This window comes from Canis aureus, chromosome 16 (assembly GCF_053574225.1).
Source record: "Canis aureus isolate CA01 chromosome 16, VMU_Caureus_v.1.0, whole genome shotgun sequence".
Taxonomy (NCBI): domain Eukaryota; kingdom Metazoa; phylum Chordata; class Mammalia; order Carnivora; family Canidae; genus Canis; species Canis aureus.
Window position 1 is genome coordinate 8,646,643 of NC_135626.1, and position 22,292 is coordinate 8,668,934.

Here is a 22,292-nt window from a genome sequence, read left to right on the forward strand (position 1 = left end):
TTTGGGGATTCCTGGAGAAGCAGCTGAACCATAGGGTCCTCATTTCAAAGCTGTTCTCTCAAAGAAATTTCTAGTTTATTTGTAAGGTTCATCAATAAATCAGCTGTTTCTGTCTCGAAATGCATTTTCTGGGGATCCCTGGTTGGCTCAGCGGTTTAGCACCTGCCTTCGGCCCAGGGCATGATCCTGGAGTCCCGGGATCCTGGAGTCCCGGGATCAAGTCCCACATCAGGCTCCCTGCATGGAGCCTGCTTCTCCCTCTGCCGGTGTCTCTGCCTTTCTCTCTGTGTCTCTCATGAATAAACAAATAAAATCTTTAAATCTAAAATCTAAAAAAAAAAAAAATCAAAATGCATTTTCTTATGAAAGCACTGTATAAATGTACTTGTGACCCATCTTCAGTCCACACATTAGGGAGGCAACGTGGGACTCTAACAGTCGAGATGAATCAACAATGAAATGGTACCAGTAGAACACTCACTGCACTGCTGATATGATGTGGTTCCATTTTTTGCACTAATGCCTCAAGGATGACATGGATGTATGAACTGCTTAGAATCACACCTACTTGGCCACATGTTATCAGTTACCCCTTGAGGTATCACTACCAAAAGCCCAAATCGCTCACAGAAGGGGAGGGTCCACCAAACTTCTCCTCTATTTTAGAGATGAAGCCAGGAGGGGATCAAGGCTACATAGCTGGTGAAACAGCTGGATCTAGCTCCATCTTTACTCTTGGCTAGAAAAGCCATTACCCATTTCCTCACGACTGGAGAAGGCAGGAGATCGGGAAAGGTGCTGGCCCTGGAGGGAAGCTGGCCTGATCCGAATCTGTGGGCACTTCCCAGGTGGGTAGCTCTGCAACAAGAACTTAACCTCCCTGGACCTGATCTTTTTCACTTATGTAAAATGTGTACAATCATGCTGCCTACTTCATAGGACAGTTTAAAGGTTAACCATGCTGTTTAAGGAAGTGCCTGGCAGGTGGCAGATACTCTTAATGAAGAGGGACTCTTGCTGTTTTTATTATTTTATTAACCGTAAACATCCAGCTTTAGATATGTTAAAGAGAAATTATTTACCCTCGCAAGGGTTTTTTTCTCCCCATATCAGGGTGAGATCCGTCGCAAAATTCTGGTAAATTCCTCATTCCTTTAGTGCAAATAAAATTTCACTTATAACATTTGTACCATCAGAGTAACATTTCAATTATGGAAAGTGACCTAAACCAGGAAGGTAATACCGTAAGAAGTCAGAAACCGAGGTTCTGAATGAGACATTTTACAGAGAATCCTCCCCTCCCTACCAGACATACAGGATTCAGAAGGAACCTGAGGCAGGGGGTCCTGAAGGCACTGATCACTTCTTAAGGGAAATTAAGAGAGAAATAACAGGGAAAGGTAAGTGATTGCTATAATGTGCACGTTCACCTCCCCCAAGAGGCAAGGAGACAGAAGCAGGTGCCCAAGAGCTGACATAAGGCTTTGCGTATGGACTTTGTCTGCTAGGAGGAAAGTCTAATGTTGGTCACTTCCCCTCTGGAGAAAAATACAACAATATGAGGAAGCGCCAAGCACTGTGGGAAGGTTCCAAGTGGGAGTTCCAGCTCAGTGCAGGACATAAACAAAGAGGAATGACCAGCCTGGAGGTCCGGCCCTGCAGAACACGAAGGCAGAAAGTCTGGGAGCCAGTCTTCTGAGCCCTCTAGGCCCCGCTTTGAAGTGACTTCCCTGCCCAGTCCTAGAGGAAATCATCCAAGGCAAAGGCACATCTTGTGCTGTGTGTCACAGGAAGCACAGACTGGTATTTTCTTAAGACACACTCACATATTCGCAGAATGTCACTGAATGTCACAGCCGGAGGAACTTCAGGGATTTACCCAATAAATACCAACACTGAGCTTAGGGAGAGCCAGATGACATGTGCTAGCGTTCACTTAGTTACCAGTATGATCAGTGCTGAGTTCAAGGTAAGTGAAGCATGTCTAGCAGGGCAACCTAATCTAATCTGGGAGGTCAGGGAAGGGTGAGACTCAAAGGATGAGCAAGAGTTGACCAAGCCAAGGGGTGAAGGGCATTTTGTGTGCAGGGAAGCATGTGCAAGGCCCTGCCGTAGGTGGAGGTACATGAATAGGGGGTAGGTAAAGTGGGGGTCAGCTGGGGCAGGACCTTATAGGTCATCTCATGAGCTTCAGGGGGGCTCCTAAAGTGTTGGCCAAACCACAAAGGTTCAGTTTTGGGGAAGAGAAGTCCACAGATTTCATCAAAGTCTCAAAGAGATGCAAAGGTTAAAGGGTGCCTGGGTGGTGAAGTCGGTTAAGCAGACAACTCTTGGTTGCAGTTTAGGTCATCATATCAGAATCCTGAGACGGAGGCCCACGTCTGGCTCTGTGATCAGTAGGGAGTCTGCTTGGGATTGTCTCTCGCTTTCCCTCTGCCCTTACCCCTGCTCATGCTCTTTCTGTTTCTCAAAAAATAAAAATAAAAAAAAAAGAGGGAGAGAATTCCAAAGGTTAAGAACCACAGAGCCAGTCCAACTCTCTCATTCCAAAATAAGGAAACTGAGATCCACAGAGGGAGACATTTCCCCAAGGTTTCACAGACAGGCAGAGAACTCAAATCACAGACTCCTTGTCTGGTGTTTTTCCACATCTACCACTGCCTTATTTCTGGCAGGGGTGTGTCAACAACAACAAAGTACTAAACCTCACTGAATATTGATACTGTATCCAAAACAAGGCTGCTTTGTTTCTGTTGGGGAGGCTTAGAAGTCACACTCCACAGAAATGAACTGTAAAGTCCGCCACTCCATCTTTCTTGGGGTCTAACCTACCTGCAAAACACAGGGGGTCAAAGCCTCCGGTTGCAGGCATCTCCATGAGACGGCTTCTGGGTTCTGAAGACCTCAGCGAGCAGGCTGGGTCACTACAGAATGGGTCACTACAGAAAGGGCTGTCCCAGCAGGCCCCTCACTGCTAACCCAGCAGCCAGCCTTCTAACGAGAAGCTGCTCATTTGTTGCTCTTCAAAGTCAGGACTGCACCAGGAATAAAATCTAGCCCATAGGACATGAAAGGGAGAAAGCCCACACCCCTAATTGTAGAATTCCACCGGGAACTGAAACAGAAACTATTCTTTTAAGTAAGCAATAGTAATTTGCCTCTCTGCCACTTATTTCATGATATTTGAAAAATACTCAGGAAAAGTTTAAATATGTGTGAAGAACACTTCTTAAACTTTTCATGCTTCCCAGAATACCTATGGGAGGAATTCTCAAGTGCCTGGACTGGCATTCGAGGCCCTGTGAAGTCTCGCCCCCAAACTACCTTCCCCAACTTTGTCTCCCACATTCCCCACTCTGGGGCCTTGACTTTGGCCCAGGACTCAATTCCATGCCCAAATCCACTCCTGCTGGCCGGCACTGTGCCTCACCTCCTTCCTCTCCAGCTAAGCAATGGAAACCTAATAGTCAACATCCAGCAGACTCTCGGTGGGCAACCATAATGGGGTCCCACGACCCCTGCTTTGCTTGGGCCATGACAGTGGCAGAAGAGGCAAAGCCCTCACTGCAAAAAGGCTCCCGCCCCTTCTGCCGGCCCTCGTCCCTCTACAGCTCCTGCCTTCCAGAGACAGAGTCACCCAACTTAGTTGACTAAGTAAATGACTCACCACAGCCTCTACGCTGAGCCGGATGGGCACGAGAAGAGTCACCCCTAGTTAGGCTCTCCGAGCCCTCTGAGAAGCACACCCCTCTAGTAAGAGGCTGAGCCCACACCCAACATGGGCCTTTAAAACCACTCATTCAACAAAAATCAGTGAGCTTCAGCTCTACACCAGACACCCTCTGGGATCTGGGGAAATGGCACCTGACAAGACCTTACCTCCTAATAAGGGAAAAGATTGCAAAATGCAGCTAACAAATGCTCCATTAAAAGGAAAGTAAAAGAAAAGGCTGGCCTGAGGGGACCATGGCTGGAGAGGCCCCTGTGACTGACATACAAACAAGAGCCAGAAGGAGTCAGGGCAGAAACACATACAGAAGGGCAGACCAGGGTTCCCTGGCACTTAAGATCTAAGTGCTTCCCGTCAGGAGCACACAACAACCCAAACACTGGCCACTTCTATGAGAAAATGGATTTTAAGAGGAGGAGGGGTGAGCAACTCTCCAAGGCACACAGCCAGCGAATGACAGATGCAGCATTTAGATGCGGCTGCTGACCACGGGCTCCCGGGAGGCACACCACACTACCAGGGGAAATAAAGTCTAAGTAGAGGGAACAGTGAGTGCAAAGGCCCAGAGGCAGAAATATACTTGGTATATTCCAGGAACACTTGAAGGAAAAGCTCAAAAGCGTGCTCGGGGGCCAGAGCATAGGAGGCCACAGGCCCTGGTAAGGACCGTGGACTGACCACACAACCTGAGAAGAAGCTATTTGGCAACTGTGAACAGACCTAATTTGATTTAACAAACACTCTGGCAGTTTAATAAAGACTGGATGATTGTGAGGCAGGAGTGGAAACCAAGATGCCAGTTAGGAGGGGCCTCTGCAGTCCAGGAGAGACAGCGGTGGCGTGGAGTAAGTGGCAGAGAGGAGGCAGGTACATCAAAAGCAAGCCCCCATAGGACTGACAGAGCATGGGACATGGGTTGGGAGAGTCGTCAGGGATGACTCCAGGATTTCCGAGCCTAAACAACTAGGTCAAAAATGGCATTATTTACTGTCATGGGCACCCCAGAAGGAGCCAGTTAGGCAAGGGGCGAAGTGGAGAACAACGAGCTCTGGTCTATGAGCGTTACCTCCGAATCCTAGAGACATCTGAGGGGATAGTAAGTGGGCAGTCTGTAGTTTAGAGGAGAGTTTGGGGCTGGAAATAGAGATTCTGGAAATCATCAGGATTTAGATGGCACTTAAAGACATGAGGCTAGGGACGCCTGGATGACTCAGCAGTTAAGCTCTGCTTTCTGCTCAGGGCATGATCCTGGAGTTCAGGGATCAAGTCCCCCATCTAGCTCTCTAAGGGGAGCCTGCTTCTCCCTCTGCCTATGTCTCTGCCTCTCTCTCTCTGTCTCTCATGAATAAAATAATAATAATAATAATAAAAAGACATGAGGCTAGGACTGCTGAGGAAGAAATGAGGACTCAGCCCTAGGAGTTTGAAAGAGGTGCTCCAGAATAGGGCTGAGATGGGCGTGTCTTTATGTTACCAGGACACCTGTATACAGTAAGACAACTCAGGAGCAGCTTGGAAACATTCACCACCACATGTTTCAAGCCCTAAAGTGAATGCTGGGTGACTTTAAATATCATCTAAATTTTTGCACTTGGTCTTCAAGTTCCAGATGTGTAGTTTTAAAATGTCTCGCTAATGATGGCTAATACATCAACCTAATTAATTAGCTAATATTCTGAGGCACAATATACATTTACTGTGAGATTCATCAAAGAATTTCTTCATTAACTGTCAATCTTCTGGCCATCTTGTCAGAGCTAATTAGACCACTGCTTTTTACCTCCTATTACTACAGACAAAAGCATGGACTGCCAAGTAGAAGTGGTGTCAACACAGTCACTCTCTCACTGTTCACTCGTGCTTCTATTACTGGAATCATTTCACTCTGTGATGCCTTTGACACTTACTCATTTCATGAGGGTTTCAGTACTGAGCAGCGAGCAGCAGTTTCAGCCTAGCTCTCCCATGTGCCGGCTGGGCAAATCCCATAAGCCTTTCTGGGCCTCATCTTTTCATCTATAAAGTGGGGCACTACCTACCAGCAGTGCTCTCAAGATGGTTAAATAGGTGTGTAGCAGAGCTCCCGGCATCAATGCATAGAAATTCTATCTTATATCCTCACTCCTCTATATTCTAAGGACAACATTTTAGGTCAAATTCCTGAGACCCCTTCCATCCTCTCCATACTTGACCGTAAGCAGTGATTTGAGGGTGTCCCCCACTCATCCACCCTCCTGGCAGCATTATCATTGGGGACCTTGTTAGAAATGCCAATTCTCAGGCCAACCTCAGCCCTAGTGAATCAGAAACTGGGGGCTAGAGCCCAGCACCTTCAGGTGCTGAAGTCTGAGACCCACTACAAAAGGTGGGCAGCATTTTGGGAGACTCACAGGTCCTCAGGACAGGGACCATCGGCTGTAGAGGATCTTGTCATCAATACTTGCTACCATAACAGGCAGCAAGCTACCAATTTATCGTAAACACAAAGCTTCCTGTCTTACCAGCTGTCTTCAATAAATATCAAATATATCACTTAAATAAAAATGAAATTTCTTACCAAAGTTCAATCCCCATACTCCTTTCTATAGCAACACGGAAAACAAAATCCCAGTCCAACTTAACCTAGACTGGGGTTGCTATATAATTATTTTTCCAACTTTCCTTGTAAGGCTTGACAAAAACACTAACATCCTTTCTACCCATTCCAAAGAATATTAATTTAAGATCTGGTTAACCTAATTTTCATAAGGAAAACACATTCTGATTGTTTTATGTACATGTTTATCATTTTAAAAACCAAACTATCCCAGATTTTGATGCTCCCATGAGTTGAGTGACTGGAACATACGAAGTGGCAGATGCCCACAGGGAGAATGGGACCCAAACCAAATTCAGCTGACCCTCCTGTGGCTTCTCTGGGCTTGATCCTGTGTTGGAACAGACCCTAGTTTTGAAATAGTTCTCTCACTGCAAACCAAGACCCTCTCCAACACAAATGTGGAACTCAGCAGTTGTAAATGATGCCTCCCTCAGTGTTTTCCCATCCAAACCAGGACACTCTTGAGAGTGATAGGGAGGATGCTATTAATAACTATGCCAGGACAGCAGGTGTAAGCCGGAATGCATGATCATCACCCCATCTGTCACAGTCTACATGAACACAGTGATCCTCAAAGTAATTTTCCTCTGGTGTCCAGACACCTAACTGTGAGACTAGAATAGAGCTACATTTATAAGCTCCAGAGTCTGACTCTTCAATCAAAGGCTAGGTGTTACTTGGAGAGGAGAGGCTGAACCAGTTGCAGTGAGCACCATGAGAATAGGGGCCTTGACTTATGTACCACCATGTCCCCAGCATCTACTGCCATGAACTGTAGACAGTAGGTGCTCAAGAAACCAGCTAAAAAAATTAGTCAATGTTTCACATTGTATTTCCCTGAATCTAAGATAGTATATTTCTTTATGATTTAACTTTTGAAATCAGGGTATGCTCTTTTATAATCTATCTTGCCAATGTATTTTTTTGTTTCCTGAAAAGTGTTAAGTCAATAATATGTCTTACATGTGTTGGTGCCATAGTATCAAAACAACACAGTAACTGCCTATCATCCCAGATTCACAGAGACATGTTAATGATACCCATGGGACCAGAGACCCTGTCATGGCAATCTCGAGGTGGCAACTCCAAATGGAGGCACGATTTCATCTAACAGAGTCTGCCTGGCCTTAAAATTCTTGGAGAAAGACTTGCTTCTCTATAGATTATCTTTCCCTCCCCACCAGGTCAGTGATACCGTCTCATGAATGGGGCCAATAGCCTGGAATCCTGCCAAATGGTGCTGGAGTAAACGCCATCTGTGTTGTCAACTCATAGTACGTGCCAACAATGGTATCTAGGCAGTCTCAGATGGAAGCCACGGGGGAGCGTGAGAGTCTTTATTAAGAGCTGACATGCACTAAGCACTCACCATGTGCCAGTCTACAACACCCACCAGGCTCTGGGGCTCAACCACACGTTCAGGCTCCCTGGGCTTCCACGGGCCGCCCTTGGCACTGGTCTATTCAGATAAATACAGGGTGGGAACAACAGGCTGCCAGGGGACAGCACTGGAGAGTACCCTCTGTGAGCTGTCCTTGAAGGAGCCTGGCAGAGCTGAGAGGCTCAGGTCCAAGGCAACAAGATCCATGGTTGGTAGGTACAGGAACCATCCTGGCTTAAAAGCTACCTACCCCATAGGAACCAAATCTCATAATCACACAGGTCTCCTCAAGGGATATGCCCAGTTAGAGGAGTCACACTGCACTTAGGGAATCCCAAAGTATGGTGTCCCACAAGTGTTTACAGACTAGCTCTAGTTCTTCCCAGCTCAAGACACAATGGATTAAACCCGAGGTCATTTTTACCATGAGCACTGTTGCCCAGTAATATACCTGTCATTTTCCATAGTGGCTTTTAACATTTTAATATAACTTATAAAGATATTTAAGATTAAATGGTTATGTAAATAAATGCTGAAGAATATGTTAACCATAGTAATTTTTTATAAATTGTGGTAAAACATATGTAATGTAAAATTTATCATCTTAAGCATTTTCAAGTGCATGGTTCAACTGTATTAAGTACATTTACACTGTTACATACTATCACTACCATCCAGCCACATAATTATTTTGTTTTATAAAACTGAACTTAAAAATTGTTAGCCAATAATTCCCCATTCTCCCTTCCCTCAGCCCCTGCAACCACCATTCTACTCTCTTCCTGTTTCTATGATTTGGACTACCTTTAGGTATCTTGCACTAGTGGAATCCTACAGTATTTGTCCTTTTGTCACTGGCATATTTCATCTGACCATAATGTCCTCAAGGTTCATCCATGATGAAGCATGTGTCAGAATTTCATTCCTTTTTAAGATTGGATAATGTTCCACTGTGTGTATACACCACACTTTATTTATTCATCCATCATTAGACACTTGAGTTGCTTCTACCTTTGGGCTATTGCGAACAATGCTGCTATGAACCTGGGTATACAAATATTTTTTTGAGATCTTGCTTTTATTTCTTTTGGTTACATACTCTGAAGAACTGCTATATCTTATGGTAATTCTGTTTTTAATTTTTTTGAGGAACTGCCATACTGTTTTCCATAGCAACTGTACCATTTTACATTCCCACCAATAGTGCACAATGGTTCCAATTTCTTTTTTTAATGTGCAAACACTACTGAGGAGTGGAAGAGTGTGACCTCAGAGGGCAGGAATGAGGCACGGGCAAGCACAAGGAGGCATGATCAAAGATCTGAGACTGGGGTGCCCAGGGGGCTCAGTCGGTTAAGCATCTTTTTTTTTTTTTTAAGATTTATTTATTTATTCATGAGAGAGACAGAGAGAGAGAGAGGCAGAGACATAGCAGAGGGAGAAGCAGACCTCCCACAGGAGCCCAATGCAGGACTCGATCCCAGATCCCGGGATCACGACTTGAGCCAAATCCAGGCGTCCAACTGCTGAGCCACGCAGGTGTCCCAAGCATCTGACTCTTGATCCCAGCTCAGGTCTTGATCTCAGGGTCCTGAGTTCAAGGCCCTCACCCCATTGGGCTTCACTCAAAAAAAAAAAAATATTTTCTTAATCCCACAGACCTTCTGAGAAGTTGAAGACAAAGTTTCAGTTACTCTGTCTTCAGACTGTTGATCTGATGATGAAAGAAAAAGCAGTTGTCCACTGGTTCTCATCTTTACCAGTCAGTTTGCCTCAAAAAGTTTTAAGTCCCTGGCACTTCTGGGTTGTACATGCCAAGTAGATTTCTATAGTCTCCCACACTGCAGCATTAAAGAGAAGCCCTGGAAAGGGGCCATGTGACACCCATGTGCAGTTGGCTGGTGCCTATGCAGAACTGATCTGGGCAGCAATGGCTGGATTAAATGACAGGTGAGCCTGAGAGGATCTGGAGTTATACACAGAGATGTCCTATATCAACTCTATTCTAGGTAATGAGGAACTGCTCCCATGGATGGAACAACCTAGAAGAAGCCATCTGCTTCTTTCCTCAATGACTGGTCCCCTCAGCTGGGATGGGTTCACCAGGTTTTTGGTGGTAACTGGGTCCCAACTTCTTCTCCATGAAGTCTCTGGGCCTTTCCCTGCCCAGGCAATCTCTGTATGTCATCTCTGTGGCCACTATGCCACATGAAGGGCAAAAACTAGAGTGCCAAGGACCTTGGAACTGAGGGAGAAGGGGTCTCAGCAAGCCCTAGAGCCAGGGTCAGAGGTATGCCTCCAGAGCTGTGCGTGTAGAAGGATGGCAGCCTGTGCCAACAGCTCTAGTTTCCATACATCCTCATCAATACTTGTTTTATTTCCTGTTTTTTTTTTTCCCTTTTGAAAGCAGCCATGTTAATGGGCATGAGGTGGTATTTGTGGTTTTGATCTACATTTCCCTAATGATTGATGATGCTGAGCATCTTTTTATGTTCTTATTAGCCATTTGCATGTCTTCTTTGGAGATGTCTACTCAAGTTTTTTAATTGGGTTGCCTGATTTTTGTTAATCAAATGCCATCTTTATCTATTTCCAGAAAACAGATCTAGTTGTTAACCAAGGTCAAATTTTAAGTAGATAAACATGGACTATGTGTATACAATGGAATACTACTCGGCGATAAAAAAAGAGTAAAATACTGATAAAAACAACTTCATGAATCTCAAAGCCACTATGTTGAGTAAAAGAAGCCCATCTCCAAAGTTACATACTCGGTGATGTTCTGGGAAAGGCGAAACTACAGGGATGGGGAACAGATCAATGGCTGCTGGATGTCAGGGGTAGGGGAAGGGTCTAACCATAAAAAGACAGCAAGATGGAACCAAAGAGACAGCAAGGCTGTCATGGTGGTTACACATATCTAGAGATGAGGTAAAATTCAGAGAATTGTACACCCAAAAGAAGGTCAGTTTTACTGCATGTAAATTAAAAAAAAAAAAATGTTCATGCAGAAGGCAAAAGAGGGTTTGTTTGTTTGTTTTTTAATATTTATTCATTCATGAGAGACATAGAGAGAGGCAGAGACACAGGCAGAGGGAGAAGCAGGTTTCCTGTGGGGAGCCCAATGTGGGACTCAATCCCAAGACCCCAAAATCATGACCGGGGCCAAAGGCAGATGCTCAACCACTGAGCTACCCAGGTGCCCTGCAAAAGAGTTTCTCCTTTTATCCACATAAACATTATGCTGACTTACATGCATCATCTCGTGGAACCCTCACAAAACTCCAGGAATGTGTAATTATTACATCTGAACCCAGGTCTGACTGAACTAGGAGAAACTAAGTCCTGATTATTTCGGATACGTGAGATTCCATTCAAACTTTTCAAGATGTGGAGTGTTTGCTAATTATTATTTCTCCTACAGTAGAAGGAATTTAGAGCGGGCAGAACCATGTCCACAACACATAAAATGAATCTTTCTCCCTGGGGACAGGGTCTACAGTGCTTCCACCAGATACTTAGTAGGACTTAATGATCTCAAAAAATTCAGGAATTGTTAACTCTAGTTCCAAGGTCCAGGGAGGGATTGTGGCTTGCCCCACAGGGCACAGCGGGCCTCTGGCAGTGCCAGTGCCAGACACTCAGGCCAGTTCTCTCCATCGCTCAAAGATGCCTCAGTTCCAAGCAGTCCCAGTGGTATGTCCCCCATGGTGATTTTAGTCCACACAATTTCCTCACCTACCAAGCCAGAGCTAGGAAACAGGGCTGAAATGCGGTCCAGGTACTTAGCCCAATTCCTATCTTGGTCAAATATAAAAACTGCAGTCTACAACCCTGCACATTTAGGGTAATTAATAGAGACAGCTCCCAGTGAACAGAAAAAACAAGGATAGATCATGCAGGAAAGCATGCTTTTGATCTGTGCCTTTGGTTTTCTGATGAGCTCAGTGAATTAATATTTGTAAGGCACTCTTGACAAGCTGAGGCAGGAGCACAAATTAGTGTGGTTATGCTAATTAAGTGAGAGGTTCTGTAGCTCCAGGACCCAGTGATTAAAGAAAGTGAAAAGGGTTGATTGGTCTCTGGGCTCTCTGCAAAGAGCCCTGTGCTGAGTGAGCTGCAGTGACAAACCTGCAAGGACACTGTACACATTTCCTTTCACCTGTCACAAGAGCCTAGGGGGACGCAGGTGAGGGGAGACTCAGAACAATACGTCAGGATTTCTCAATTTATCCTAATTGTGAAAAATTATCAAGGAAGAAAAATCAGGGTATGAAATCACCTGTTCATGGCGTTCAACACAATTTGTAAGTGACTTGTACAAGAGGACCTCAAACAGCTTGTGGCATTTTAACTGTCACAAGACAAAAACACCATACTGGGTCCTTTCACCTTCAGAGCTGAACAAAGATGGTTTAATGAATCCTGAGAGTCACCCCTGCAAGGAGAAACTTGGGAGGAAGCAAAGATACAGTGTGACTCTGAGATAAGCTGCTACCCATGAAGATGGGCCTATTCCTTCCACATAGACTTTAAAAAGAATATAATCAGGACTATCATCAACCTACCCACATGTGCTAGGGCCATGTGTAGCTGAAATGAAATGCCTTCTATTCCCCCTATAAATGATCTTTTTGGAGGTTTATTAGTTACAAAAATCTATTCCCTGGAATTCAGCTTTCTCAAATGTAAAGAGAGAGAGAGAGAGAGAGACACACACACACACGCTGGAAGGAAATACCTCAATAGCCTGCTCCCCATCTTCCATGAGCACAGAGGTCTGAATTTCACCTACATATGATTTTTTTTTTAAGAAACTGTCATTTTAGAGCAGAAGAGGATATTAGGGAAGAACAAAAGCTAATGTTTATGAGCACTTAATGTGTCAAGACTCTGCTAATACGCTTTATGTACATCATCTCATTTAATCTTTCCTCAAGACCATAAGGTAGGCCTGGTTATGATTTTGTCCATTTTACAGATAATAGAACAGAGACTTACACAGGTAAAGCAATTCATCCAAGATCCCACAACCATCCTATGGGAGAGCTGGATGCCAATCCACAGCTGTAGGACTTGGAGGCCCATGCCTCCATCACTGTTCCTGAGTCCAGCCTCTCATTTCGCAGATGGGGAGCCTGAGGGCTCAGAGGTGCACAGATCTGGTACTTGCATGCAGAGCTGGGGCCCATGAGGCGGGTCTCCTGACCTCCAGGCTGGGCTCAGGCTGCTTCCAACATGGATGAACACTGAGAGTATGAAAGCCTAAGTCAAAAGTCTCCTGCACATAGCACAGGTGGTGGCCAGACTGTCAACTCCCTAAGGGTACAGATGCCTTTGATCTTCTTCTCAGTACCCTTCCCTGCCCTGGCAGACAACTGGCACTCAGGGAGTACTCAGCCACTAATACATAGATGGGCGGATGGTAGGTGGGTGGGGAGGTGGGCGGATGGAGCTATTTCAAGTAAGGACCTCTCTGCATTGTTCACATCCAAAGCAGATTCTCATACAATATTTTTAGCAAATTCACTTTTTTAGTCACCTCTGAGAAACCAGAAGCTACTTCAAAACCCTGTAGAGAGATATGGACACATCTTCAGGGCCCTCAGAGGGGCTGGAAAGCCCCAGGGGATGCCAAAGAAAAGACACTGAGGGTGGCTTCAGGCCAGCCTCCTGGTGGCTCTGTAGAGGACCAGCACTAGACTCTGGATCTGGGGAACACAAGCAGAGGAGGAGGGGAAGAGAAGCGCTCTGCCTCCCACTCAGCGCGTGACCTCAGCTAGTCACTTCTCACCATGTCCCCTCCCTTTTTTCAACTGCCAAATGTGCACAATACCTGTCATTTTGCTCTCTTTACAAGAACAAAACTAATCAAATCATCCACTATCTAAAGGTAAAGCTCCTAGCAGTGCCTAGCACACAGGAAATACCCAGCAACTGTGAGCTGTTGTCCTCTTCAACAGAGATTAAAAATGCCATATGACTCCAATATTTTATCATAACTAAAGAACAAAACCCAAAACAACAGCAAAACACCTCATGTCTACAGAAGTGTTTTGAAAGTTATAAAGGATTATGTAAGTTTTACTGTGACGATAGTTAAGTGCCCCGCAGTATCAGTGTCATTAAAAACCAACGAAACAACTCAATACATCTAACTCCCCCCCACTTTATACTGCAGACTAGGCTCACAAAGAATTAGCATTAAGAAAGGGTCCTGAGATGGGTTTTGTCCACTCCACTGGGTTACAACAGAGGTGCCAGAAGCTCAGAAAGATTAACTCATTTGCCCCAGGTCACCCAGCATGAAGCAGGCCTTCCTGGTCCCTCCTCATGAGCTGGAGCGACCAGGAGAGCCAGGTCCAATGTCTCCTCCAACATCCCCATCAGCATTACCTAGTGGCACTTTTAGTGTCTAGCAGCTAGTGACTAGCGGCTGCCTCAGTGGCAGCGGGGTCCCTGGAAATGTGGAGGCTCATATCTACCCAAATCACAACAGTCAAGAGAATCATGTCATCACAGCCAACAAAAATACAGATAAATGGGAAGTAGTCATATGGGCTGAGGTTGCAATTTGGCCCCCACTGAGCACACGACCATGGGCAAATCTCAGCTATTCTGGATCTCAGGATCCTAGGCACAAAAGAAAAGCTCTGTGTCTCAGTTTTGTCCTCTGCAGAAAGAGAAGTTCCTCTGTAAGGATTAAATGAGACCACGTGTGTAAAGCATGCAGCACAGAGACTGGTACGGGTAATGTACCAGTGGTAAGTGCTCAATGAAAGTTAGCTGCTGTTATTATTTGCACTTATTATTGAGAGGAGGAGCCAAGAGTAGCCAGATCCATGACCTATGCACAATCATCCATCTATTTATTCACAAGCAGTTGTGTGAAGGAGAGGCACATGTGATTATCCATAACCAGCAAATAAATAGAACCATTGTTTCCAAACAGAAGTTTTGGAGGTTTTTTGTTTGCTTGTTTTGGGCCAACTAAGTGGCAGTTCAGATCCATTCCATTGCACTGGACTTCCGCTGTCTCTCTTTTCATTCTACATCCACATCTACCTTCTCCCAAAGGCTGCCAGCATCACAGGCCTGCTCAAGGAGGCCATGGGCGGGCTGCCATTCTCAACAGTTTGGCATGCGGCTGGGAGCCACATCTGTCAAGTCCACACTGATGGCACAAATTTTTGAAAAGCTAGAAACCGAATGCCTGAACTCCGCCCTCTTGTCTCCCACCCTGGGAAGCACCACAAGCCACCCTGTGCTTGACAACTCCATTTCTTCCATGCTTTAAAAGTGGGGCAGAGTTTGCTGATGACAAAACTTAATTTGCAGTAAAATGACTGTGTGGTGCCAGCAAGCCAGTGAAAAACAAGGAGAAAGATCACCTTTAAGGAACTAATGAGAACAGAGGGTCAAAGCTGTTGAGGGCCAGTAACAGTATTTTAAAAAGACGCAGTCTGGACTGCAGTCGGGACTGGTTCAGAGAACCATCATCAATCTTCAGAACCACAGCCTGGAAGAAAAAGGTGGGGATGAAGAGGAACAGTGACCATCAGATAGCAGACTTTCAATCCAGTAGGTAAATCTCTCCACTGCATCTCTGCCCACAGAGGAGGATTATATGACATGAGAGATTCTGCCTAAGGCGTTTGACAAAGAAGAAAGGGGGAGCCAGGAAAACCCCACCAGTCCACAGCTCTCCTACCCCCCTCAGGGAGCATGTACCATAAACAGAGCTGATGGTGCAGGCAGCGTGTCCTAAATAACACTCAGAGGCCAACTGACAAAAATAAGTAGGTACAGGGACTCATCGTGACCTGGTTGTGGGCAGCAGGCTGAGCAGAACAACTGGCGTATGCCAGTGGTCTGTAAATGAAAGGCAGAGTCACAACTGTTTAATGCTCACGAGTACTGTCTGAGAGGACTCTGTCCCTCTGCGTCCCACAGACCCGCACAGACCGGTCGGCAGCTGCCTGACCATCACAGTGTCAGAGTTGAGTATGGCTCAGTCTCTCATTGTGTTGTAGAGCTTTCTCAATTGAGTGTTTTGGGACTTTGATCTCAGCCTCACTATGAGATGAGGAAAAAGCTCACCAAAGCACTCAGGAAACTGAACTAAAATAGCCATCAATGTACATGGTTAACACAAACCCCCAACTATCTGCAGATCCTGATCAGATTATAGGTCTTACTAAGTCACCAAGAAACATTCTAACTGGCAACTCAAAACCCAGAAGCTCCATTTAAAGGTATTTTGGGGAGCCTTGCTGGCTCAGTCAGTGGCGTGTGAGAGTCTTGATCTCAGAGTCGTAAGTTCAAGCCCCACAGTGGATGTAGAGTTTACTTAAAAGGAAAATATTTAAAAATAATAATAATTCTGAGACTTGGAATCAGAGACCTAAATTCATTCTATGATTATATCAACTAAATCCATTCATTCTTCAAGCAACATTCTACATTCTAGTTGCAGCAAAGGCAAGCCCGTGGGGGGACCAGACGGGCACACTCCCTCAAGAAGCTAATGCTCTAGTCAAGACTGTATTTGTTGATTTTTAACTTTCAGGAAGGAAAGCAAGGCTCTGGTTTCTGAATGAGCTAAACAATACCATTCTACCCAAGTGTTTATTTGGGGCTTTCCCATGGGATTCATTATCTGCTGGAGGAAGAGAAGGCACTCGGAGACCAGAGCTAGCTGGTTTTGGTAGAGGAGGCTGAGCACAGCTAGGAAGTGGGTTTTCACACTGTTTGGTGGAGGACCCAAGAAGGATCCTTGGCGGCACAGCTGAGCACGAAAGATTCACTGTCCTCAAAGTGGCTCCCATTACCCATTATCTAATGGCCCCCTTAGGTTTAGAAAAGGACCTGCTGGGCCGCCCTGGTGGCTTAGCAGTTTAGCGCCGCCTTCAGCCCAGGGCGTGATCCTGGAGACCCAGGATCTCACATCCGGCTCCCGCATGGAGCCTGCTTCTCCCTCTGCTTGTGTCTCTGCCTCTCTCTCTCTTTCTCTAATAAATAAATAAAATCTTAAAAAAAAAAAAAAAAATAGAAAAGGACCTGCTGCTTTCAAACAAAACAGGAAAGCACTAATTTCAGAATCCTGACCCTTCAGAGCACTGATGGAGAAAATGAGACCCAGAAAAGGGAAAGGACTCCCCAAGGTCACAATGACAGGCCTCCAATTTTTAGTCAAATGGCTTAAAACAAAGAGCCAGAAACTACGATGACAGATCCCTTAATAACTCACAAACTATGGGTTTTGTTTTTTTAATCATAAAAGAGCCTTTAGGGCAAGGTGGGTGACGGATCAGAGGAACACCTGTCCCAGCAGCGTGGCGCCCAGTCACCCAGTCGGCTGCTCCACGGGCGGGGTAGCTGGCGATGCTACTGGGCCCGCTGCTCGTCCCAGTGCGTCATCTTATTATGGCAACGGGGAACACATCCAGCTGGCCTGAGGTAAGACCCAGCCCCATGCTCAAGGCATTCTGCAATCCGGGCTAATTTGGGAAATGATTTTTCTGCAAGCTCATACATGACTCATCTTTATAGGCCTCCTATCAGGTCTGTCGGCTACAAGGAATCCCATTCAAACCACCTCTGCCAACAGCTGCTCAGGAGACCAGGAAACCTTTGGGGTTGCTGTGGCTAATTTTGTGAAACATAGCCTGCATTCATACTAGTCCTCTCCTGATAGGACTGCTAATGTTATTGGTATCATTAGTCTCATATGCAGCCTAAAGACTGCCCTGGGCCTACCTTAATTTAACTGAGGTCCCCCTCCTGCCTTTGGTAAGATCAGAAAAGAAACGAAACATCAACAGGAATTAAGATGGAAAGCTACTGTGTCCCCAGCACCATGGAGACTCTCTAAGCAGTGCTCTGTGAAGGCAGAAAGGCAGCTGGGGACCACTGGGGTCGGTTCCCCACTGTACCGCAATGGGGCTATAGTCCCCCCGCCCCCACAAAAGTGACCAAGCTTCCCAGGATCTTAGTTGCCCTCAGGTGCAAAATAACCCACTACTCCCGCCCCGTCCCCCGCCCAGGGCCGGTCCTGAGAACGGAGTGAGATGACTGGGTCCCTCACTGCATTCTCAAAACCACAGGACACTGCAGGGATGTTCAAGACTGTTTTGATGTTACTTTTGGACTGTGACCCTGGAAGGGCCAGCCTTCTGCGGACTCTGCCACTGTGAGGTGTCACGGTGTTTGCCAACAAGGAGGGACTCAATTGAGTGTTGCAGGTGTGAGTGAATGAAGGACTACCAGGTGCCATAAAAAATGTTGTATTTGTTGACTGGATTCATTTTGACCACAAAGACTGTTAATTGTGGGGGGAAAAGGAAGTGTAAAATTTGAAAGAAGCTTTAAAATTGATAAAAATACAGTGACTGCTGATCGACAAGAACTCTTTACCAAGCCAAAAGTCTACAGCCTCATGTGACAGTACTTGCATCTTTCCTCTGTTCTAAAAATATGTAATGACAGAAAGTTACTGTGAATACAGTCGGTGTACAATTTTCTTTCTAATCAAAGACTCTTCACACATCTGTAAAATGTACACTTAAATCCGAGATGCCAAAGTTATTTTGTCCTCTGGCGGTGCACTGGTCTAGTCATCCTGCCACCATGTCAGCCCCAGTGAACAGCTCAGGGTCACAGGGAGCCTACAGGGCTGGCCAAGGGTGTTGATGAGTGATAAAACTCCTAGACGGACTGCTCTGCTGGGAACACAGACCAGGGAAAGAGAATTAAAAAAACAAACACCTGCATAATTTACATCTTCATATCACGTATCTACTTTGATTATCTTTCCTGGTGAGAAGGTAAGGCCCAGGAGGCAGGGATCTCTGTTGTATTCCAAGGACCAGAAGAGGTCCAGGCCCCTAGGAGATGCTGGATCAACTATCTGGTGAAGGAATGAAGGCACGAATGAGCAAGAGAGACTCTGATGAACACGGCGTAACTGAAGCCACCTTCTTTCCCATCCCTCTGTTGCACCCTGCTAACTCAACTCACCCGAGTCTCACTCTAAATCTCAAATCCTCACAGAACTGGCTCCCCAACACCCACCCCTACAAGCCTGATGTGACCCCTCCTGAGCTCCCCCGTGCTCCCCACACTGCCAGAGCCAGTGCCTGGGCTATACACTGCGATGTCTACTGAGTCTAGCGCTGCATCTCCAGAGCCTCGTGTGGAGCCTGACGGAGCCTACACAAAATCAGTGCCGAATGGAGGGACGGAGGAATGAATCAATGAAGGAATGGGGCAAAGATTTCAAAGTCCAGATGAAAAGCAAACAAACACAAATGGTTTCTCCAAGGAAGGGGCCACAGACTCAAATGTCAACAGCCCAAGTGGGAAACAGGAATCAGAGCAGTGGCTGGCAGCAGGAGTGGTGGGGCCCCCGTCCATGCTGCCTTGTACGAACGAAACAAGGCCTTAGAGCTACCTCTTCACTCAGGAGAACCAGAAAGCTGAGATATGTGAGTGATTTCCTGATTTTTAAATACTGGCCGCTAGTTCTTTTTTCAACAATGTGTATGGATCAAACACAACATGTCTATGGACTGAAACCAGCCCAGAGCCACCAGCCAGTTACCTCTGTTCACAGGCAGAAGAGGCATTTAAGCTCCAGAAACATCAGGGAGCATCAACCGTCCGCACATGACATGCTTGCTGGAAGGAAGCACTGAACAAAATGAGACGCATCATGCCTGTGTGCACGACCAGAACCAAGATCACTGGTTCCCCCAAAGTGGCCTTGGAGCAGCTACACATCTCCTGCCAGTGTGGCCTTTCAAAACTGACATCCCCAACCCAGAGTCCAGTGTCCTCCCTTGTCCAGAGCTTGGGAAGAACCCTCCCTTGTCCCTTTTAGCTCTTGGGAAGAACCTCTTCTCTTTGCCAGGCCTACCCACAAGCTCACCCCAGGGAGCTCCCTGACCCATCAGCCTTCGCCCTAGCCTTCTTCCTGGGTCCTTCAATGTCAACCCTCCTCCACCAAGCCTCACTGGACAGGCCCCGAACCATCCAAGAAGCTGACCCTCTGCCACCCTCTGGAACCCAGACTGTCTTGATCCCACATGGGGCCTGGAGCAGAGACGACCAGGGACAGCACGAACTGAGGCTTGCCTTTCTGCATCCCCAAGAAACGGTAGGGTCTCAGAGGAAGGCGATGCGCAGGACCCCTCCCACAGCCAGGCTCTGCTGAATGAGTAAGTCAGTACCCTCTAGAGCAGCGGGAGGGACAGTCTCAAAAAGATCTCCCCCAGAGGCGGACAATGATTGCTTACTACAATCAGGCTCCGTAACTACCAGAGACTGTTTGCTTGCTAACCGGGGTCCCCACTTCCCCCACGGACCTTTCTTTTCAACGAAACGCTGCTGGTGGCTTATAAGAGTAGGAAGTTTAGGAAACACCAACAGAAATCTCGTCAAAGTGCAAAGGGAAGTCCACCTACAATGATCAGCAGAAACCACCAGGAAGATGTACCTGTCATTCCAGGAGTGTCCTCATCTCCCCTGACGACTGTGCGTGAATCACAGCCAAAGGCCTAATACCACAAGGATGGAGTTCTTGCTGGCTCCACATGAAGTGCCAGCCCTGGTCTTCTTGCCAACCTCAGAACTCTCCTGCTTTGCCTCTTGAGTGCCCCACAGCCCCTGCTCAGCCCCTTCCACTCTGCCCCCGACCCCCCACCCCGTCTTACCCTCTCCACGGAGCCTAGCACAAAGGGCGTCCCCGTCCCCAACGGCCTCACCAGTGAAGCCCCCCTTTCCCGGGTGCCCAAGCCTGGACTCCACCTCCCGCTGCCCTGTGTTTCAGGTGGCCTGCGGGTGGGGTGTTATGCTAGGTCGGCTCTCCCTGCCTCGGGCAGGCTTCTCTGGAGCGGGCACTTAGAGGTTTCTGCATCTGCTGCAGCCCCCGGCAGAAGGCGGTGCCGGAGGCCAGTCTGTGCTGGGAGAACCTCCGCCGGAGTGAGCTGGCCCTAGGCCTCCGTGCTGAAGGACAGAGAACAGGAACGACGGTTCACCTCATCGGAGCGGCCTGAGCTTCAGGAGGCGGCTCCTGGGATGCTCACAGGTGCTTTTTGGCTCGCTTTTCACTCTTCCGCCACTTCCACGTTTTTGACAATGAACGCATCTTTGCAATCGGAGAAAATCCCATTAACGTCACACCTTCAATCCCGCTTCCCCTGGAGCGCCCACCGTTCTGAGGCACCGTTCACCGAGCTCCTGAGCAACGCTGCCGAGCTGACCCGAGGTGCTCTGGGCTGGCACGTGGGCGGAGAAGCAAAGCAGCCCGCGGCCCCCGGGCGTGCCCGAGCGGACCCGAGAAACGTGCCCGAGACGCGGCGCTGCAGCCCGGCCCTGCCCGCCAGGAAGGGAGCCGGGCTCCCGGCCGGGCCGCCGCGCTCCCGGGGCCCCGGGGCCAAGCCCTCCGTCCCGCGGAGCCGCCAGGGCGTCCTGAGCACTCCGGGGAGGCGCCGCGGGCGGCCCGGGGCGCGGAGACCCTCGGCCAAGGTCGCAGGACGTCCTTCCTGCAGCGCCCCGCGTCCGCCGGGCTCCGGGGCTGGCCCGCCCGGTCCGCCTACGCCGCCGCCGCCGCCGCCCGGACGCCCGCAGGCCCCGGCCCCGAGCCCCGAGCCCCGGCCCCGGCCCCAGCCCCGAGCCCCAGTCGCGGCGCCCAGCCCCGCGGGCTCCGACAGCGCCCCTGCCCGCCTGCCCGCCTGCCCGCGCCCCGCGCCTGGGCCGCCCCGCACCCGGCTCGCTCCTGCCCCGCGCCGGCCGCAAGGGTCCCGGGCGCACACAAAGGCGGCGGCTCGTCCTCGGCGCGAGCCACGGGCTCCCGGGCCCGGCGGGGGGGGGGGGGCTCGGCGGCGGGGACAGCGCGGACCCGCCCCGCATCCCGGCCCGGAGCGCCGAGGGCGGCGGGCGGCGGCCCCAGGCCTGGGCGGAGGCTCCCCCGCCGCGCAGGCCCGCCCCGCCCGCCGCCGCCCGCCCGCGCTCACCTGCTTTCTCCAGCCGGCCGGACATTTCCGGGCTGCGCCGGAGGCCGAGGCCGCCGCTCCTGGGGCCGGGCCCCGCCGCCGCTCCTCGGCCCTGGCCCGCCGCGCCTCACTCCCGCGCCGGCATGGCGGGCTCCGCGGGCCGCGGCCTGTGCGCTCGGCCGGCGGCGCTCCCGCCCCCCGCCCCCCGCCCCCGGGGCCGCCGCCGCCGCCGCCGCCGCTCCGCCTCCTCCGCTGCCCCCGCCGCCGCCGCCGCCGCTGGCCCGGCCCCGCGAGCTCCCGGCCGCCGCCGCCACCGCCACCGCCGCCACCGCCGCCGCCGCCCGCCCCGGCCGCCTCCGCCGCGCCCAGAGCGCCCCCTGCCGGGCGCCCGCCGCGCCGCCCCCAGCCCAGCGCCCCCTGCCGGCCCGGAGCCGCGCGGAGCCCGCCCCGGCGTGGCACGCAGCGCCCCCTGCCGGCCCGGAGCGTCCAGGCCCGGGCGACCGACCCACCCGCGCCCGCGCCCCCACGGGACCCGCTCCACACCGCGGCCGCAGACCCACCGCGCGGTGCCCGCGGGACCCGAGGCGC

At 49.1% G+C, this 22,292-nt stretch overlaps 1 protein-coding gene across 4 annotated transcripts in view; it reads right to left on the reverse strand.

The window, feature by feature from the left end:
* RAPGEF1 (Rap guanine nucleotide exchange factor 1) overlaps positions 1-21,876 on the reverse strand; it is a 137,393-nt gene extending 115,517 nt beyond the window's left edge. Inside the window, exon 1 of one of the 4 annotated variants that reach the window (XM_077851142.1) lies at positions 21,726-21,876. In XM_077851142.1, the coding sequence (XP_077707268.1) occupies positions 21,726-21,750 (25 nt within the window). In that variant the 5' untranslated portion in view covers positions 21,751-21,876. Of the gene's footprint in view, positions 1-19,312; positions 19,353-20,206; positions 20,229-20,747; positions 20,963-21,725 lie in introns of those variants that run through there. The other 3 variants (XM_077851148.1, XM_077851144.1, XM_077851143.1) reach the window with 3 other exon arrangements.
* Between the last annotated feature and the right edge of the window lie 416 nt (positions 21,877-22,292).